Source organism: Xenopus tropicalis, chromosome 3, assembly GCF_000004195.4.
Source record: "Xenopus tropicalis strain Nigerian chromosome 3, UCB_Xtro_10.0, whole genome shotgun sequence".
NCBI lineage: Eukaryota > Metazoa > Chordata > Amphibia > Anura > Pipidae > Xenopus > Xenopus tropicalis.
Genome location: NC_030679.2, coordinates 52058673 through 52078171, shown reverse-complemented (window position 1 = coordinate 52078171; position 19499 = coordinate 52058673). Strand labels below are relative to the sequence as shown.

At 38.1% G+C, this 19499-nt stretch overlaps 1 protein-coding gene across 1 annotated transcript in view; it reads right to left on the bottom strand.

Annotated features, from left to right (window-relative positions):
• Positions 1-19499, bottom strand: part of ppm1h (protein phosphatase, Mg2+/Mn2+ dependent 1H) — a 103325-nt gene that overhangs the window by 18348 nt on the left and 65478 nt on the right. The window contains exon 6 of the mRNA NM_001017305.2: positions 1771-1889. Coding sequence (NP_001017305.1) covers positions 1771-1889 — 119 coding nt within the window. The remainder of the gene's footprint in view (positions 1-1770; positions 1890-19499) is intronic.

The window sequence follows — 19499 nt, the reverse complement described above, 5'->3', positions numbered from 1 at the left end:
GGCTAATCATTTTTTTATCTGCCTTGTTTTGCCTTCAACTCACAGATTAATAACCGCATTTTTCTCTTTTCAAGAGGAGCAGTAAATGCAGTCAACAGAAAGGTCATTCTCAGACGTCTAAGATGCATTTAAAGTGAAGTTTCTTTTTAATCACATCCTCAGAGATTGAAAGACCTTCCCAGATAGAAAAGGGAGTAAAAGGAGTCCCCAGTGCTAAACAGCTTGGCTATACTCCAAACTCTAAACAAAGGGATTGTGGAAGTGAAATATACTCTTGCATACTAATACACTTAATTAGATGCACCCTAACCAAACATACTTTCCTAGCAACATATCTATTCATGAGCAACAGTATATTCATGGTACTGCTGAAGCAAAATATGGGCAAATTATGTCATATTTATTGTGTTAAGCTTACTGATTATTCTGCAATGATTTGCTACAACATATGTTGCCAGTATAATTGAATTGAGATACAATCGTCATTAGATCTACAGCTGTTCTGTGTAAGAGAAAAATGCAAACTTGATGATCCAACAGTTTTAAGAAGAAAAGAAAAAGCTTAACTATAGTGTATAAAAATACATTGAAAAACATTCTGACATAATTTAGAACTAAGTACTAAGAGTTCCTATTACTTCTTTCCAGGAAAATGTTTTTCAACCAATAAGGAATATGCACATTTTTAAAGAGAACAGAGCAGGTATTTTTGTAATTTGATACTAAAATGTTTGGAATTAGGAAGGCATTAATTACCGTATATACTCGAGTATAAGCCAAGTTTTTCAGCACAAAAAATGTGCTGAAAAATTCACCCTCGGCTTATACTCGAGTACTCAAATAAGTCGACCTCCTGCTAGTGATTCCTCCACCCGCAACCATCGCTAAAGCCCCACACGCACGTGCAGCATCGACATCGAAAAACTCCTGCAGTCTTACATACCGGTGCTCGCAATAAGTTCCTTCAGTCCCGCTCTCTGCTTCCCACAGCAGCTTGGTGCTGTGATAGGAAGCGCTGAGGCTGAGCATTATCCTTCTACTTGTGTGCTCTTCTGTGCGCTCCCTGGGGCGGAAGTGACATCACGCGACCCTTCGGTTAATCATGGACTTGTCTTCCAGGTACTTACCAATGGTAGAGAGGGCATCGGGGGCCCAGCAGTCTGGTGGGGAGGGAGGTAGGGGGCCCAGCAGTCCAGTGGGGAGGGAGGTAGGGGGCCCAGCAGTCCGGTGGGGAGGGAGGTAGGGGGCCCAGCAGTCCGGTGGGGAGGGAGGTGGGGGGCCCAGCAGTCCGGTGGGGAGGGAGGCGGGGGGCCCAGCAGTCCGGTGGGGAGGGAGGCGGGGGGCCCAGCAGTCCGGTGGGGAGGGAGGTGGGGGGCCCAGCAGTCCCTAGGCTTATACTCGAGTCAATAAGTTTTTCCAGTTTTCTTAGGTAAAATTAGGTACCTCGGCTTATATTCGGGTCGGCTTATACTCGAGTATATACGGTAGTCTGTTTCTATACAGTCACATATATCTGTTACACATGAGATGTTGTTTACTGCGGCCAACAACCAGAATGTCACAGTATGATATTAAAGAGCAAAAAAGCACAACATGTAAAAAAAAAAATGACACACATAAATAAACACAAATAAACCTAAAAAACATCTAAAACATTGTAATAAAAAAAACTTTGTGGTGTTTAATGCTTAATCCATTTATCTTATGTTTCACAGCAGGATGTTTTAATTTGTAAATTATTATGTGAAAACCTAAATTGTGTGATCTTACCAGCCTGTCATGTTGAAGTCCCTGTACAGCATCATTTTTCCCACCTCTTTTCTCTGTACACGTCTTGGAAATTCTAAATGTGTAAACTCATTTCCTAGTAGATGGGGCTGTAGAAATGCCTGGAAAAAAGGACATATAGTTGTATTAATTACATGTGCATCTGAATGAGTCCCAGACAGACCTGCAGAGGTTACAAACAAAAATGAGAAGATAAAATTGTTTTTCAATATTCAATCAATATTAACATTTTTTTCACAAACTGTTGTGGCTTGGCTTTTACTGAACACAACCTAAATAAATAGGGCTTATAATTTTGTTGGACTGAATGAAATATGAAGAGCAGTTTTTACTTCAGTATGCGCATTGGGACAGGTTTGTCCCATAAATGCACAGTTTCATCTTAAAGGAACAGTAACACTAAAAAATGAAAGAGCTTTAAAGTAATAAAAATATAATGTACTGTTGCCCTGCACTGGTAAAACTGGTGTGTTTGCTACAGTAACCCTATCTAGTATAAATAAATTTAAAGCAACTGGACTTGTTAAGTAATCATTGAAGACGTTTCACTACTCATCCGAGCAGCTTCTTCAGTTCAACTGACTGGTATGGGAAGTCCTCAGCATATATACTCTTCCACTAATCCAATCACAATGGCACTTTGTAACTCTTCAGAAAGGTGACATCTGAAACTCACAGAGGTGTGAATGCTGTGGAGTTACTTTGAAAGGATTACCAAAGTATCATGCAACTCTTCAAAGCAGGTGTTACTTGTTAGAGTTGCATGAATGGATGTGTGAAGAGTTCTGAAACTGCCGGGGTACAGATATTAGAACAGCATTGTATGTAGCAGACAGATGGTGTCGAAGTCCCCCGCCTCTGTTAAGGGATGGTTTCTCCACTTTGACATGAATGGCCTCTTTTACACCTCTTTCAAACCAGCGGTCTTCTTTGTCCAAAATTTGGACGTTGCTATTTTCAAAGGAGTGTCCCTTGTCTTTTAGGTGTAGAAAGACAGCAGAGTCCTGGCCTGTAGTATTCGCCCTCCTATGCTGAGCCATTCGCTTGGAGAGCAGTTGCTTTGTCTCACCAATGTAAAGGTCTGTGCACTCCTCGCTACACTGGACTGCGTATACAACATTGCTTTGTTTTTCCTTTGGTGTTGGATCCTTTGGGTATACAAGTTTTTGTCTCAGTGTGTTGCTAGGTTTGAAAAACACAGGGATGTGGTGTTTGTTGAAAATTCTCCTGAGTTTCTCCGACACTCCTGCTACATAGGGGATGACTATATTGCGCCTTCTCTCTGCCTCAGGACGGTTATTCCTTTTGGTGTTCCTGTTGGGCTTAGTTGCTCTTGTTTTGACAAAGGCCCAGTCTGGGTAGCCACAAGCTTTCAGTGCTCCTCTGAGATGTGATATGTGAGTAGTGAAACGTCTTCAATGATTACTTAACAAGTCCAGTTGCTTTAAATTTATTTATACTAGATATACCATGACCTGGATGAATGAAAATCTTCATAGACATACAGTAACCCTACTATAATTTATATAATAAGCTGCTGTGTAGCCACGGGGGCAGCCATTTAAGCTGGAAAAAAGGAGAAAAGGCACAGGTTACATAAATGAGAACAGATAAGTTCTGTAGAATACAATAGTGTTTTATCTGTTATCTGCTATGTGCCTGTGCCTTTTCTCCTTTGAATGGCTGCCTCCATGGCTACATAGCAGCTTATTTATATAAATTATAGTAGACTTTCTGAAGTAAACACACAACTTTTACCAGTGCAGGGCAGCAGCACATTATAGTTACTTTTCTACACTTTCATTTTTTGGTGTTACTGTTCCTTTAAGTGTCCACTGAGAAGTGAAGGCCATTGTTGCCAAATGCATTATGTGCTATCAATGATGGTAGGTAGTGGGCGTTTCTTTTCTGGTGCAAATGTGACATTAGCCTAAATGTTTGTACATAGCAAAAACTGTATATAATACACCAATATCTTGTAAATAATAACCTTTATAAATAGTGTCATCATGTCATCGGTTATAATCAGTTATAATCTTGGTGTCATCAGTTATAATCAGTGCTTAGTGATGTAATTTATGCCACATGACTCACTAAAATTTGTGTATTATAATTAAGTACCCCCTGTTGAAAAATATAAGGATATTAGAAGTCACCTTGGAGATCCATGACCTGTATAAAAGCACTCTGCCTTTATACTTATAACCCCATCAAGTTCTGCCAGTGTTACACTGAGTGTGTGTATGGCTCACTATGGCTACACTGCAGCTCACTGATAAACAAGACATACAAAATCTAAAATTGTATTTCTGGACACCAAAACCCGGCATGCAATAATAGCAGGCTGGAGGAAAATGATTTTCTTTGCATTTATTAGTTGTCCCCTTTTATAGCAACTGTACCATACCACCGTACCATGTCTGCTGTATTTTTGATTTCTTACAGATAATCGTATGTATGTATATCTTTATTTATAAAGCGCTACTTATGTACGCAGCGCTGTACAGTAGAATTCATTAATACAGACAGGGGGGTTAAAGATAATGGATAAATACAAAGTACAACAATAAATACAAATAAATACAAGGTACAGTTGCAATAAGAGTCAGAAACACAAGATGAAGGAGGTCCCTGCCCCGTAGAGCTTACAATCTATATGGGAGGGGTAACTAACAGACACAAATAGGCAAATATAAGTGCTATAGGTCACAGTGGGTGACATTACAGTATAAGTATGGCAGGGTTTTCTTCTGAATACAATTTAAAGGTTTCACATCAGATGTTGATTGCGGGGTTAGTGAACATTCACGGCACTGGAGACGTATAAATGTGTTCCCACTGTGCCTCTGCAAGCTAACAGCTACACGCTATTCTGCTCTCTTGCACACTATATTATGATACTGAAACTAAAACTTGGCAACATATCTTGTCAGTGGCTCTTGTACAAAGTGCATGGTGTACCTATCATATGTAGAAAAAGGAATTCTGGGACGACATACATTTTCATGAACACTCGGCCAGGGTGTATGTGAGCGGGTGTTCCTCTTCCTGCTTTGGTCTTCTCACATGTGCAGTAAAGTGTACAGCCAAACAAAAAAGCCAGCTTTATGTCACTCAACTGCGCATGCACAGGCCCGGGATCGCTGTGAAAGGAGAAGGAAGAGGATCGCTCCCCTGCATTTACCCCGCGCTGGTTTAGTTTTATCCTAACAGGAGCACTGGCCTGGGGTTTCAGGTAAGAGATTACCATCACTGGGGGGGTACCTAAAATTTTGCAACCACCCCCCCCCCCCCAGTGATTGAGACTTTCCTTCTCCTTTAACTGAAATTAAAGATATTAAAAAAAAAAAGTACCTTTACTCTTTATGACTGTTTTACTGTATTGATAATAAACTGCATAGCAGACAGTGGTACTATCCAATATTATAATCCATACACAGGCTGTATAGAGAACTCTTTTGTGATGGGAAGTTTCGGCATCTGGAATAGGCATCATTACAAATTTGTATTAAAGGGGATATAAATGATCCTAAGAACACCTACAAAATGTCAGTAACCACTTGTGTTTGGCAACATAAAATAAATGTGTCTCTTAATAATAGCTAATAAAATAAAAACATGTATGTGTGTTTTTTTTTTTATTTCTAGAGACTTTGACATCAACTTTAGGAATGTATGACCTATTATGGAAATGCATGTTTCTACACCAAATATCCCTATATACTTGCATTATTTAAATAACAAGAACTGAATGAATAAAGAATCGAATGAAGAAACCCTCATTTGAAATAATCACCTACAACATTTTTTTGTTGTTTGTTGTGAATTTGAAATGCAAATGTGCTATTCTGACTTCTATTATAACAACTTCCCTTCACATTTCTAATTTCCCCCTACTATACAGTACTTGTTAACTCCATCTGCTGGAATGATGCATCATTTTACCACACCTTTTAGTATGCCTAACATCATACAGGGATGGGCCTGTTATCAAGAATGCTCGGGACCTAGGGTTTTCTAGATAAGGGATCTTTCTATAAGTTGGATCCCCATACCTAAAGTCTACTCTAAAATCATTTAAGCATTAAATAATCTCAATAGCATTGTTTTGCCTCCAATTAGGATTAATTATATATTAGTTAGGATTAAATACAAGGGACTGTTTTATGAAAAGGGTGGTTCACCTTCAGGTTTACTTTTAGTATGTTACAGAATGGCCTCATCTTTCCAGCTTTCAAATAGGGGTCACTAACCCCAGCATCCAAAAAGCTATTGCTCTGTGAGATTACAATTTTATTGTTGTTGTTACTTTGTGTTACTTATGTTTCTGTTTAGGCCCACCTCTATATTCCGCTCTCTCTTTCAAACTGTTGCCTGGTTGTTAGATTTAATTGAACCATAGCAACCAGATAGCTGCTGAAATTCCAAACTGAAGAGCTGAACAAAAACCTAAATAATTCACAAACCACAAATAATTTAAAAAAATTATTAAAAAAAACAAATTTAAATTGTCTAAGAATAGCACAACTTCAATTAGACCACCCAAATCATGTATCTGTATTATATTCTTGGAAAGTAAATGGGATGCTTTTCCTTTCTATTCTCTGTTCTGCTCCACATACAAGAAAAAGTAAATTATTGCTCGGATTCACAATGTCTCCAGGCAAGCATGAGGATACCCTAATAGCCCATATTTTCTAATAGCTCATATGCAGTTTCTTCTAAATCATGTACTGCAGAAAGACAATAAAACTGGGATATGCAGGGGAGCTTTTACCACCTGCCATAGTACATGCCATATCTAAATTAGAGCTTTTTTTGTTCTGGAGGAAAGTGAGACTTTTCTCAACCGTTAAAGCACCTGTTCCAGTAAGAAAGCTTCAAATAAACAAAAAACAAAAACCTCAGTAGAGAACAGAAAAACTACAAAGAAAAAAAAAAAGCAAGCAATAACTGCAAATGTACTAATATATCCAAATGAAGCTGTTTTTGTATAAATTTCAATATTACAATGCTTAAGGTCAAAAAGGGTATAGGTTTAATTAAAATAGTAATGCCATGTGTGGCCTTTTGCTGAGTGAACATGATATTTCTTTACAGAATGCAGTTTAACTCCTCCGCATAATTTATGGGGCTGAAATGTTAACACATTTGCAGTAATTGTTTGAAGGAAAGGAATGCGTGAGATGCGAAAATCTCTGTGGGAGGTAAATTCCTGCTCAGCAGAGAGCATTTTGCCTAGTTATAGGTGAACTACCCACAGCTTTTTTTTATTAAAGCAAAAATATGCCTGATTGAAAAGAAATCGGCTTCATTCCTAAAATATGTGCTAGCAGCCCACTAACCTGCTTTAGGTACATTAACTATGCAGGTACATTTCCACAAAAACTGGAAAAACCAGAGATGGCAAAATATAATAACCAGTTGTTTATTGCTTTGCTGTGTTCATCATGATTTTACTGTATATATCGGCTTAAGAACCCTAGAATACAATTTTTTTTATTTTTATTTTAGTCCTGTCAGAAATCTTTGGGTTTAACATGAGTCACAAGTACTGAGTCATAGGTACTGGCATATAGCTGGAAATAAAATTCTACTATTGGGCATAAAGTAAAGAGACACAGTCACATACACCAGGTTTTTAAAATCTCTGCTTATAAGTATTCAAATGTATAAGTGAGAGCTTGCCTCACACACACAGTATTCCATTCAAGTAGAAAACATGGCATGGCATTTACTTATCCACATCTTTGCATGAACATGTAAGCCTGTTGTTTTTCTGCATAAGCCACATCTTACAGAATGCTAAAGGAAGCATATCCAATGTATCTTGATTGATCAGACATTAACTTACCATAAATCATCAATTGTTTTTATATTCCTTGTGTTCCGAGTAGGGCCTTAATGTCCTACTATTTACTCCGTAACCCTTTAATTATTCTAAGACCCCTGTTTGTTATAAATGAATGTAAAGTGCTCTGTAATTTACTGGCATTATATAAATAAATGATGATGATGATGCTGAGTGTGCACTTACAGATATGACAGAAGCCCTCTTTAGTGTTAGTGAAAATATCTTTTTTCTTTTCACATTGTTTCATTTGGAACTAACATGCCTTATTCACTGGGGATCCTATTTGCTACTTTCTGGCTCTAAATGTTTTTTTCCCATAGTTGCTTAGCCCCAAGATTCACAAATGAAATACCAATTACCTGTTTAGTAAAATTGAAATGTAACTAGTTGCCCATTCTTATAAGAACTAAAAGGGTGAAGGACACATGGAGCTACTAGTAGCAGCTATTTGTCAGGGCTACTAAACACCAGAAAATACCCTGCCATAGACAATACTGAGAACTGCCTCTGCTAAAACACACGTAGAGACAATAATCAGTAAATGATCAGCATTGTCTCTGTTGCTGCTACTTGTAGCTCTGTGTGTCTTCACCCTAAATGAGCTAGTGACTATGGGTGAAAGATCTCTGTGTAAGTCCTATAAACTAAAATGTAATTTCTCAATTTAGATTCAATAAACAGAGGTAGAAAATCAAAAACTAATGTTATAGCCTGATTTCAACACTTGACAAACCATTAGTTGCTGAACTGCCACACACATTGTGCTGGCATTTTTTGTTAAATTTCAACAATATCTGCACAGCAATAGATTGAGATTCCTCTGCACAAATAGTACCATAATTCTGGTTACACAGAGTCTCGACTCCCCCCCCCCATGGGGTATCTGACTCCAATTGTTTATTGGATAGACATGTTGATGGCCACAAGGCATTGATCTGGCGGAAGGCATGAGGATTATTCATTTTAGGATCAGCAAGGGACCTGATATATATATATATATATATGCACTGCATTTGGTCATCTTTTTGCTGTTTTGGACGGCAAAACCAGATATTACTCGTAAAGATCACTGTACGCTTTTGCCGCCCACTGACTGAACTTTAAAAGATATCTGTGTGTAGCCGGCTTAGCTGCTGCTATATGGCTGTGAGAGGGTTACTGTGAACCAGATTGTTAGCATCAACATAGTTTTGTTTTTATAACTACCATTCTCTTCTGTCTCTCTCCCTTGAACTTGAGACTGCATAATTGCCATCGGATGTACAGAGCTGGATAAGCAACACTGAAGGTTTCAGGGTAAAAAAAAAAACAGCTGTCACCCATTTCAAATAATTTGCCATATGCAAAACTATATGCCTAGAAATATATCAAACGAAAATGAAAAATACTTAGAGGCAACATTATGCATGCAATTCTTCCATCTATACAAAACAAGGCGAGCAATAAGATCTTCCTCTGTACATTAAAGAGTTGAAGGATTCACAGGCAATGGAAAAGGTCACACCATTATTTTCAGCCTTATCTGTTACGGAGATGTCGTAGAGATATGAATATTTACATGTGAAGAGATGAATCTAAATAGTGCTTCAGATCTGGGGGGAAAAGGGATAGTGAAAAGAAAGCCAGCAAAAAAGAAATCCATCACTGTGACTTTATTGAGTCAGTTAGCTTGTAAACTCTTTGGGGACATTTACAGCCAATTATAAGACTTTAAGACAGAAAATGGAAAAAAAAATCATGAAACAGTACCCTTAAACCCTGCCTAAAGAGATATAGATAGAATTACAGTTATATGAGAAAGACCTGAAAGTCCCACCGTGACTGTGCGTTGAACCCTTAGACAGTTTTGTCAGACCATTGTGCAATCTCATTTAAGGGTTCTAGGTATTTAGTACCAAATATACCTGGTTTCATGGGACCTTGACATCAAAGAGACCACTTTGGAAATACTGCAAACTAATAAACTTGGTGATTTACGAATCTGTATCTGTATGAATGTGTATCTGTATGTTTTCTTGGTTTACATTTAAAACTGACCAAAGGCAAAACATAGGGCATAGAAAAAATATATTTTCCTGTAACAACAGCCTTATGCCCAGTGTAAATATATCAGTCGGGTATTAAATATAAATGTTTAAAGACAGATTCTACTCTGGGGCCAGAAGCTTACATTTTACCAGGAATAAAATGGTTGGCTTTTCTCACTTGATATGTGCAACTATAGTTTACACTAGTGAGAATGAAGTTTCATTATAGACAGGTATGGGAAAGTCAAGCAAGTACAATGGCACTGCTGATGTTCTAGTATTCAGAGTGATTGGATGATTGTAAGTTAGGCATGAATGGCAGATCTCTTGGTTTACTGGAAACAGTGTGCCTGGCTATTAATAATCACAAAACAAAAACTGTAGTACCGTGTTAGCCAGTGTCAAAAATAATAAAAAAAAAAAACAACAAAATACAAATACAAGAGTATTGTAGAAATGATACCTATATTGGCTAACAATAAAAATACATTGCAAGCTTTCAGAGCTCTAAGGCCCCTTCATGTATTTTGCCTGATGAAGGGGCCTTAGAGCTCTGAAAGCTTGCAATGTATTTTTATTGTTAGCCAATATAGGTATCATTTCTACAATACTCTTGTATTTGTATTTTGTTGTTTTTTTTTTTTTTTATTATTTTTGGCTATTAATAAAAATGCATTGTGAGCAGGGGATCACTAGTGAGATTACTGGGTTCTAAACCCATAGCTCAGTTGTATGATTCGTGGAGCCATATGCTGGTATGATATGATAATTTTAAATGGGCCATTCTGTAAATCTTGCCAATAATTTAAATTTAATGAAAAACCCCTTCCTAAAAATGGTTTTGAAAGAAATGTCATTTTCGGCAACTTTTGAATATTATTTTTGTGAATGTAATTGATATCTGTCCAGCTCTTTTAAATATTCTGTGCACTTCTTCTGCTGATTATCAGTGTACAGAAGCATGTAAAGCATTGTAGAAATTGATCTTCTATGAAGGAAAGCTGGCTTCTACATAGTTGTTTTTGTGTAAGAAGAAGCACTTCAGAAAGGGACAATACTGCTTTCAATCAAAAACTTTAACAAATAATTTGTTTTTCATTCAAGAGTAGTTTGCCTTAAAATGAACTTAAAGTATAATGTAGAGATCAGTATACTAGTCACTTCATAGCAGGTATGATGGATAGAGTCTGATCTGCTGTATGATATGAAAAGAACAGTAGCAGATAGCAGAGGTAGTACAACTATCTGATAAAGCAAAAATCACTGGCAGGCCGTAACATTTTTACCAGTATGTGTGTGCCCTATATTTCCCCCACCATGATTCTACAGAATGCCTCTGTAAGATTTCAGCAGTAACAGAGAGCATGATGAAAGTAAAAGCCCCAGAAATGTTATCACTGCTGACCTAGCGGCTTGTCGCAGTTGCAAATGCTAAAAATGCTAGGTTCTCTATTAACAATTTATTGTACAGCTGGCCAGCCTACTACAATATACAAACTTTACATATACACTGTCCTCAGTTAATAATAATAATAATAAATCAGAAATATATACATATATGGGACCCATTATCCCATACCTGGGGTTTTCCAGATAAGGGTTTTTTTCTGTAATTTGGATCTCCTACCTTAAGTCTGCTAAAAAAAATATTTAAAAAGTAATTAAACCCAATAGGATCTTTTTTGCATCCAATAAAGGGTATTTATATCTTAGTTGAAATCAAGTACAAGGTACTGTTTCATTATTACAGAGAAAAAGGAAATCATATTTAAAAATGTGAATTAGTTAATTAAAATGGAGTCTATGGGAGATGACCTTTCTGTAATTCTGAACTTTCTGAATAATGGGTTTCTGGATAAGGGGTCCAATACCCGTATATTCAACTCAGTTCATCACAGGTATATAGATTTTATGAAAAAATACTTTACACAAAATAGGTCAACATAGCCCTTTAAATGAACACTACAAACCTTTTTCAGTTCCGTGAAAACTTCAGTGTATATCTCCAGTTTTGTTTAAAAAAATGTTGTCAGTACATTTGTAATTATGCCAACAATTATCTTGGGTACTTATATAAAATATTAATCAGCTCAGCCCTTCAGGTAAGTATGACGCCATTTAAGAGCAGTTGCTGGTTCTAGTTTAGTATTATCATTTTTGCTTGCTTTTACAGCTTATTCCCAACACCACAAATTGTTTACACTGGCATCAATGATTTTGGGACATGTATTCTATAAAGCAAGAAGTCTGTGGTGGAAAAATTAGAATTCGAGTTCTAGGCAGGACCCTTGTTCGAAAACTTTGCAGCTATTTTTCCATACCAACAATGGAGTGTATGTGAAATGTGTAGCAAAGTATCTACACTGGCTTCATGTTATACAAATATTGTGTAACTGTGATGAATTGAGTTGAGTGTATATTTATGACACATTATAGACTGAGAAGATTTTTGAAGTTTTTTTACATTTGTGGTAGGCTGCCAGCCACATTTTTTAAAGTGTGTAATAAATTGTTAATAGAGAACCTAGCATTTGTATTTTTTCCTCTTTCTTGTGTGGAATAGGGTTTGTTGCCTTTGGTCCTTGGCAATGTGAGGTTCTCTACCACCTTGCATTTACTCTTATATATTGTGATAATTATTTTTTACACTACACTGTATGTAAAACAACAGATCCATAAAGTCTGGATGTTTTGCATAAAATAAAGCTGCAGATGCATCAGAAAGAAAAGGTGAGCATCAATCAAAGCAAATCAATATATACAAGTCTGAACGAGACATGGCTGATCATGCACACACAGAGAAATTGCATAGAAGGAAACCTTGCAAAGTGCAAAATGAAAATTAGGGGAGAGAAAGGAACACTTAGGGGCACATTTACTAATCCACGAACGTCCGAAAAGCGTCCGAATGCGTTTTTTTCGTAATGATCGGTATTTTGCGATTTTTTTGTAAATTGTAGCGACTTTTTCATAGCATTACGACTTGAGCGAATTGTCGCGACTTTTTCGTAGCCGTCGCGCTGAGTATGAAAGTTTCGGATTCATTCAAGCTTCAGTATCGTGACTTTCCTTGGGCCAGGTTGGAGCTGCAGAGTGCCATTGAGTCCTATGGGAGGCTTCCAAAATCATGCAAAGTCTGAAAGGTTTGCCCACCGTTTACGAGCACTCAATATGAAAAAGTCGCGACAATATACGAGCAAATCGTAACGGCTACGAAAAAATTGCAAAAATACGAAAAAGTCACAAAATGTGCCCCCTAGTTTGTCAAGAGTTCAGAGAATACAACATAAAGTGACAAAAGTCTTTTTATTAGAGACCTTAGAATTGTTTTAAACTGTTCTGGTTAGAAGATTTTAGGGTTTTATTCCTGCACATGCAAATACTACATTTAACTTGGAGGCCGACCTCTACAGGTATGTCCAGATATTAAAGATGCAGGGCAGGTTAAAAGAGACTGCTCAGTCTGACACTAAAAGGCTAGGAAATGAAACGTGGTCTTCATGCATTCCATTATGATCTTTTTAAATGTACTGACAATTTTGACTTAAACGGATTACTATCAATGTTAAGATGTTTACAGGGTAACCCTTTTGAAATAAAAAATAACAAAAGTGGTATAAAGGTGATACCTTTATTGGCTAACTAAGATAACCATAGCAGGCTTTCCTGAGATTTTAGTTCCTTTTTCAAGCTGATATCAGATGTTCTAAAAGCTTGCTATGATTATCTTAGTTAGCCAATAAAGGTATCACCTTTATACCACTTTTGTTATTTTTTACTTCAAAAGGGTTACCCTGTAAACATTTTGACTGGCTAGCACGGTACATCACCTTTTCCTGTATCAATGTTAAGAAAAAAATTTTTTAAGAACATAAAGGGAAACAAAAGCACCTTAAGCATTGCAGTCTCATACTAACATTGCTGTTCAACCTGCTGGCAGAGGCGAAGCAGTTTTTCTCAGTAAGACATTGTATATATCAGACGCACTGTGTCAGCTGGGAAACGAAAGCAGTATAAAAGACTTATGTTTAATCCAACCATTTCTCCTAAGAACCAGATTGATTATTTCCTTGAGGGAGCTGTAAGGGTAGGTATTATCTTGCAAGATTTATTCACAGTCTTTACAGGGGAATGGAATCTGATCCACCAACTCCAGCTCCAGATAGCATTGGGTGCGGGTAGCTTTTTCATCTATGCAATTTATTTGGATGTGATTATTCAGCCTTTATTTCCAATACCAGATTTCTGTTGACATGATACACTTGGTTGTTTAAATCCTTTGCCCGAAGCTCTCCCACTAAATAAACAGTTACTACACTGTTCTATAGACATTCATGATCTATACTGCCAGGAGAGGATGGGCAGGGGTATTAATCTAGAAATGAAAACACACATATTTACCTCTTTATTTAAAGTTTTTTAAATGGTTTAACAAAAATTTTCTGTACTTCTGGAACAGTACTATGGGTTTTTCAAAATGCATGGGACCTGGGATTTTTCTGTAATTTGGCTCAGCATGTTTTCATCATAGGAAATAATTACATATATTTTCAAAGTAAAATATACTTCACTTACACTATATAATTTTTTTAACAAAATTATTACATTTTGTTTCCTTCAGTCTTGGAAGTTACCATCACAGCAAGCAGGCAAGTGCCATTTTGTGGGACACTGTTATTAAGGCGGGGCAGGCAATATATGATTGACGATGCAATTGGTGAGATTTTTAAATACATTTAATACACGTATGGATGACTTATTTAAAAAAAAAAGTTAAAGTTTCATGTTGGGGACATGAGTGGCAGGTCCCCTTTAAATATTAAATAAACCCAGTAGGATTGATTTGCCTCTAATAAGGATTAATTATATCTTAGGATCAAGTACAAGATACTGTTTTATTATATTTTTATAAAAGGAGATCATTTAAAACATTGTTAATTTCATTAATTCTGAGCTTTCTGGACGGTTTCCAGATAACAGATCCTATACTTGTAATCCCATCTTGCAGACAACATATTTTATATTTTTAAGGCTATGTTGATGATGTCTTCCTAATTTGGGATAGCACCACTGATGAAGTTGCAGCTATTAGCTATTTATTTTGGCAGAGAAACGCCACGCTAACCTAAAACTCTATGTAAGCTTTTGACTCAATTACATTTTTTCAATTAGAAGTAGAACAGAAATAGTTTGTGAATCTTCATCCATCATTACAGCTCAGTTAATAAACATGATAATATGATCATTCTGCCCCCATGTGACAATTTTCATATGAACAGTTTTATGAAGATAAACCCACTTCTCGTTTAGTAGACTTACCCTGCATGAGCATATGCCAAGTCCAGGATTCCACTGAATTCTAGAACTTTTGCAAGATTCACATTTGAGTGATTAGTATTCCAATGAAATTCATCTAAAGGCTTGATTTTTTTTAAAATTTGGGCTCTGGACAACTGAGATGATGCAATTTTCTCGATTGTGCTGAAATCTGAATATCCCAGAAAGGGTTTGTTGTCCGGACAATCTTTTTTTTTTTTCAGAAGAATCTTAAATGTTGCCAAATACTGCGTAGATTATGGTTTTTCGAGTGCTCTTGTAAAGATGAATGAGTTAAAAATAAATATCCCTTTTTGCAAACCATTATACATCCTAACTAAGTAAAGGCAGGGTAGTAAAATTCTTCACTGTTATTAAAACATGTCTGGTATTTTGACCCACATCCTGTAGGACAAATAAACTGTTTAATCTTTGCTATAACAAAAAGATTTTAACCATTTTAATGCTGCCCTATGTGTATTGAAAAGATATGTTTAAACCAAATGTGGTTACTCTTAGTTCAAGCTTGGACCAAGCTGGCTGGGTACCCTAGGTGACCCAGCCGGCCACCTCACCCCCACCATGAGAGCGGGGAGCGACTAGAAAATCAGTGGTGGGAGTAAGAGATCCCGGAATAGGGGTGGCAACCGAGGTACCTGCCTAGCGCCCCCTCGCTGTTGTGCCCTAGGCAGGTGCTTCTTCTGCCTACACCTTGTTCCGGCCCTGCTTGCCACCTAAGCAAATCAAAGCAAATGCAAAAAGAGATATCATACATTTATGGCACTCTCTCTCAAGCTGCACAAATGCACCAATGTATCTGCAGGCATAGTTCATATTCAGTACAGGCAACATTTATAATGATGCATGTTCAATAAGCTTTTATACTAATTCTTTATGAGCTACACAAAGATCTCTGTTTAAAAATAATTACAAAATCTTTAAATAAGAATACTAATGTAATGGCTTTGCTCAGTATATCAGAGCTAAAACAAATGTTAGTCCTCTGGCATAACATTGCCTACAAGGTTTTACAAACAGCGAAAGGTCAGCATTATTTTTTCAGTCAAGCATCAAAAAGCAGGATAAGGTCTTCTGTTGTTATGCAGCAAATCACTGAAATGTGACAATCTCGCAGAGGCTTTCAGTCTATTGTTGCTTTCCTATTCTGTGTCCTCCACTGAACATGCACACAATAACCTTGAGTGAGGTACAACAGCTAGACTTCAGCAGCACCAATTAGTTTATTGCTCTCAAATACTGACACCTTGGTCACCGACCAACAATTTTGAAAGCCTCTACTAAAAACTCTTTAAGACATTTCAAAATATTGGATCAAACTCAGTGACCTTTAGGTCAAAGGCATTTAAGATGCAAGAAAATGATTAACGCTGCATTAATATAAAAGTGTTCTTCACAATGTGCTGTTAGAATATTTATTCAAATATAACCCTTTGTTCAATAACACCCATGGATAAAAAATGTATACTCATCATGCGCATTCATATTTCATCACCTGATAACTAGGAAGCTATTCGTTGAAGCTTCCAGAACTGCATTGACACTAGCCGGTCATATTTAACAAGCACCTCAAGGGGAACAGCTCATTTGGTCCTGCCACTATTTCATACCTGAACCACCGGTTTAAAATTTCTACACACCCCCACAGAAAACAAGTGCATGCGCATCGCGTTTAAAAAGACGCCGCGGCCTTCAGTCCAGTGCGAGGTGATCGTCTTTACTGATTGACACTAAGCGGTTCCTGTTCCTGATTTCTGGTTTTGACCCCTGCATCTGCTCCCGACTTCGGCTCCCTTCTGAATTTTGATTGAACTCCCGGTTTGTGACTTCGGCTTTGTACCTCGACTCTCCAAGTTTGCTGCCTGTCCTGACCTTTGGTTTTGTTCATCACACTCCTGTTTGCAGCCTGTCCTGACCTACGGCCTGCCTTGTGACTTCGCTTGCTTGATCTTGTTTCCTGTTTTCCGAACCCAGCAGAGACCTGTGCATCAGTTATTAGCACCTCTGCTATTCCTCATCTGAGCTCACCCTGTCTGCATATCCAGGATCTGAGTACTCAGTGGGAAGCGTAGGGGAGTGCTTCTGTCATCTTTCCTGCAATACAAGCATCTGGCAGAGGTAAGCCTGACAGTATCACCTCGCCAAGATAAAGATGGATCCGGCTGATGAATCTGCTGCTTCTCCTTTTGATCAAATATCCCAGCAATTGGCATCACTAACTCAAGCTGTGAGGGACTTGCAAGGTAGTTATCAGCAGTTACAAACACAGGTTCAAGGGCTGAGTGATCCATCTAACCCTGTCCCACCCGCTGTGCCTTCTATGTCTGCTTCTCCTTCTGCTGAATACACAGGATGTCCTTTTGAACCCAAGGTACCGCTTCCTGATAAATTTTCTGGTGACAGACGTCAGTTTCGCACTTTCATTAATAGCTGCAGACTGTTATTTTCTCTTCAGCCCTATACCTTTTCTTCAGAACAAACTAAGGTTGGGGTGATGATTTCCTTGTTATCGGGGGAACCACAGACGTGGGCTCATCGGTTGTTGGAGCATCGCAGTTCTATCATGATTGATGCTAATACCTTCATTCATGCTATGGCTCCGCTGTATGATGACCCCCATAGAGAAGTCACTGCTGAAGCGGCTCTACGCTCCTTGACACAAGGTAAAAGGCCTGTAGAAGAATATGTGTCGGATTTCCGTCGCTATGCCGCTGATACTGAATGGAATACGCAGGCTTTAAAACATCAGTTTCGCATTGGGCTGTCAGAAACTCTGAAAGATGAATTGGCCCGTGTGGGGGTTCCTGAGGGTCTTGAGAAACTTATTGACCTTTCCGTCCAAATTGATCGCCGCTTGAGGGAAAGACGTGCAGAAAGACTTCAGCCTTCTTCAGTGTCTTGGTCGTCCCCGAGAACCTCTGGGAATTTTCAAGCTGCTGCCCCTGCGATTGACACTTCTGAACCCATGCAAATTAGTCTAGTGAGGTCTGCTTTATCTTCTGAGGAACGTGCCCGTAGACGCCAGTTAAACTCATGTCTATATTGTGGTCAACCTGGTCACTTCCTGAAGGATTGCCCAACCCGTCCAAAGGGTAAGACTAGATGCCCTGCAATGTCTCCTTGTGTGACTTTCAGAGAACCAACATCTCTTTCATTTCCTGTTGTTTTACAGTGGCCTCAGGACTGTCTCAAAAGCACAGTGGTCATTGATTCGGGAGCCTGTGGTTGCTTTATGGATCTCGACTTCATTAAAGAACATGCTGTGCCCACTCGACCTAAGATGCAACCGCTATCATTGAGGACAGCTGACGGTTCGCCCATCACTTCTGGTCCTGTTACCTTAGAGACTTTGCCTTTGGAAGTATTTTTGAACTCTAAACATGTTGAAACCATTTCATTTGATGTTGTCGCTTCACCTTTATTTCCTATTCTTCTGGGGTTTCCTTGGCTAAGACTGCACAACCCATCAATAAATTGGAACACTGGGGACATTCATTTTGATTCTAAGACTTGTTCTTCTCATTTGTTAGAGATTTCTCACTCGTTGGCAGTGTCTCCTGCAGCTGACACTCAATTTACTGTTGTTCCTAACTATCTCCATGAATTCAAAGATGTTTTTGACGAGAAAGGTGCTGACACTCTTCCTCCTCATCGGGTGTATGATTGTCCGATCGATCTGTTGCCGGGTGCCGCCATTCCATTTGGTCGCATTTATCCTTTGTCTGAGCCTGAATTGATTGTGTTGAAGAAGTATATCGATGAAAATCTTGAAAAAGGGTTCATTCGTCCATCCACGTCTCCAGCTGGGGCCGGTATCTTCTTTGTTGAGAAAAAGGATCATTCGCTACGACCTTGTATCGATTACAGGCAATTGAATTTGATCACTGTGAAGAATCGTTATCCTCTTCCTTTAATTCCAGTATTGTTCCAGAACTTACGAGAGGCTAAAAAATTTTTTAAATTATATTTGGATTATGTAACGCACCCGCCACTTTCCAACACCTCGTTAATGACATTTTTAGAGACTTCCTTGATCAATTCGTTATAGTCTATTTGGATGACATTCTGGTTTTTTCTTCTTCAATTAAAGAACATGAGATTCATATGAGAAAAGTTTTCAGCAGGTTACGAGAACATTCATTGTTTGCTAAACTTGAAAAATGCGAGTTCCACAAGACCTCTATTGAATTTCTTGGTTTTATCTCAACCGATGGGATTCTCATGGACCCTAAGAAGGTTTCAGCAGTTCTGAATTGGCCAGTTCCGACTAATTGAAAGGCGACACAGAGGTTTATCGGTTTTGCTAATTTTTACAGGAGGTTTATTCGCATCTGAGAAGCCAGCTAATGAAGGCTTCCCTTTAAATATGCCCAGTTCTAGTAATTTAGCTACTGACGCATGGGTCACTCGGGAGGAAATTCAAAAGAGACTTGAACATGTAAAGGTAAACAAAGGTCCAGGACCGGATGGGATTCATCCCAGGGTATTAAATGAGC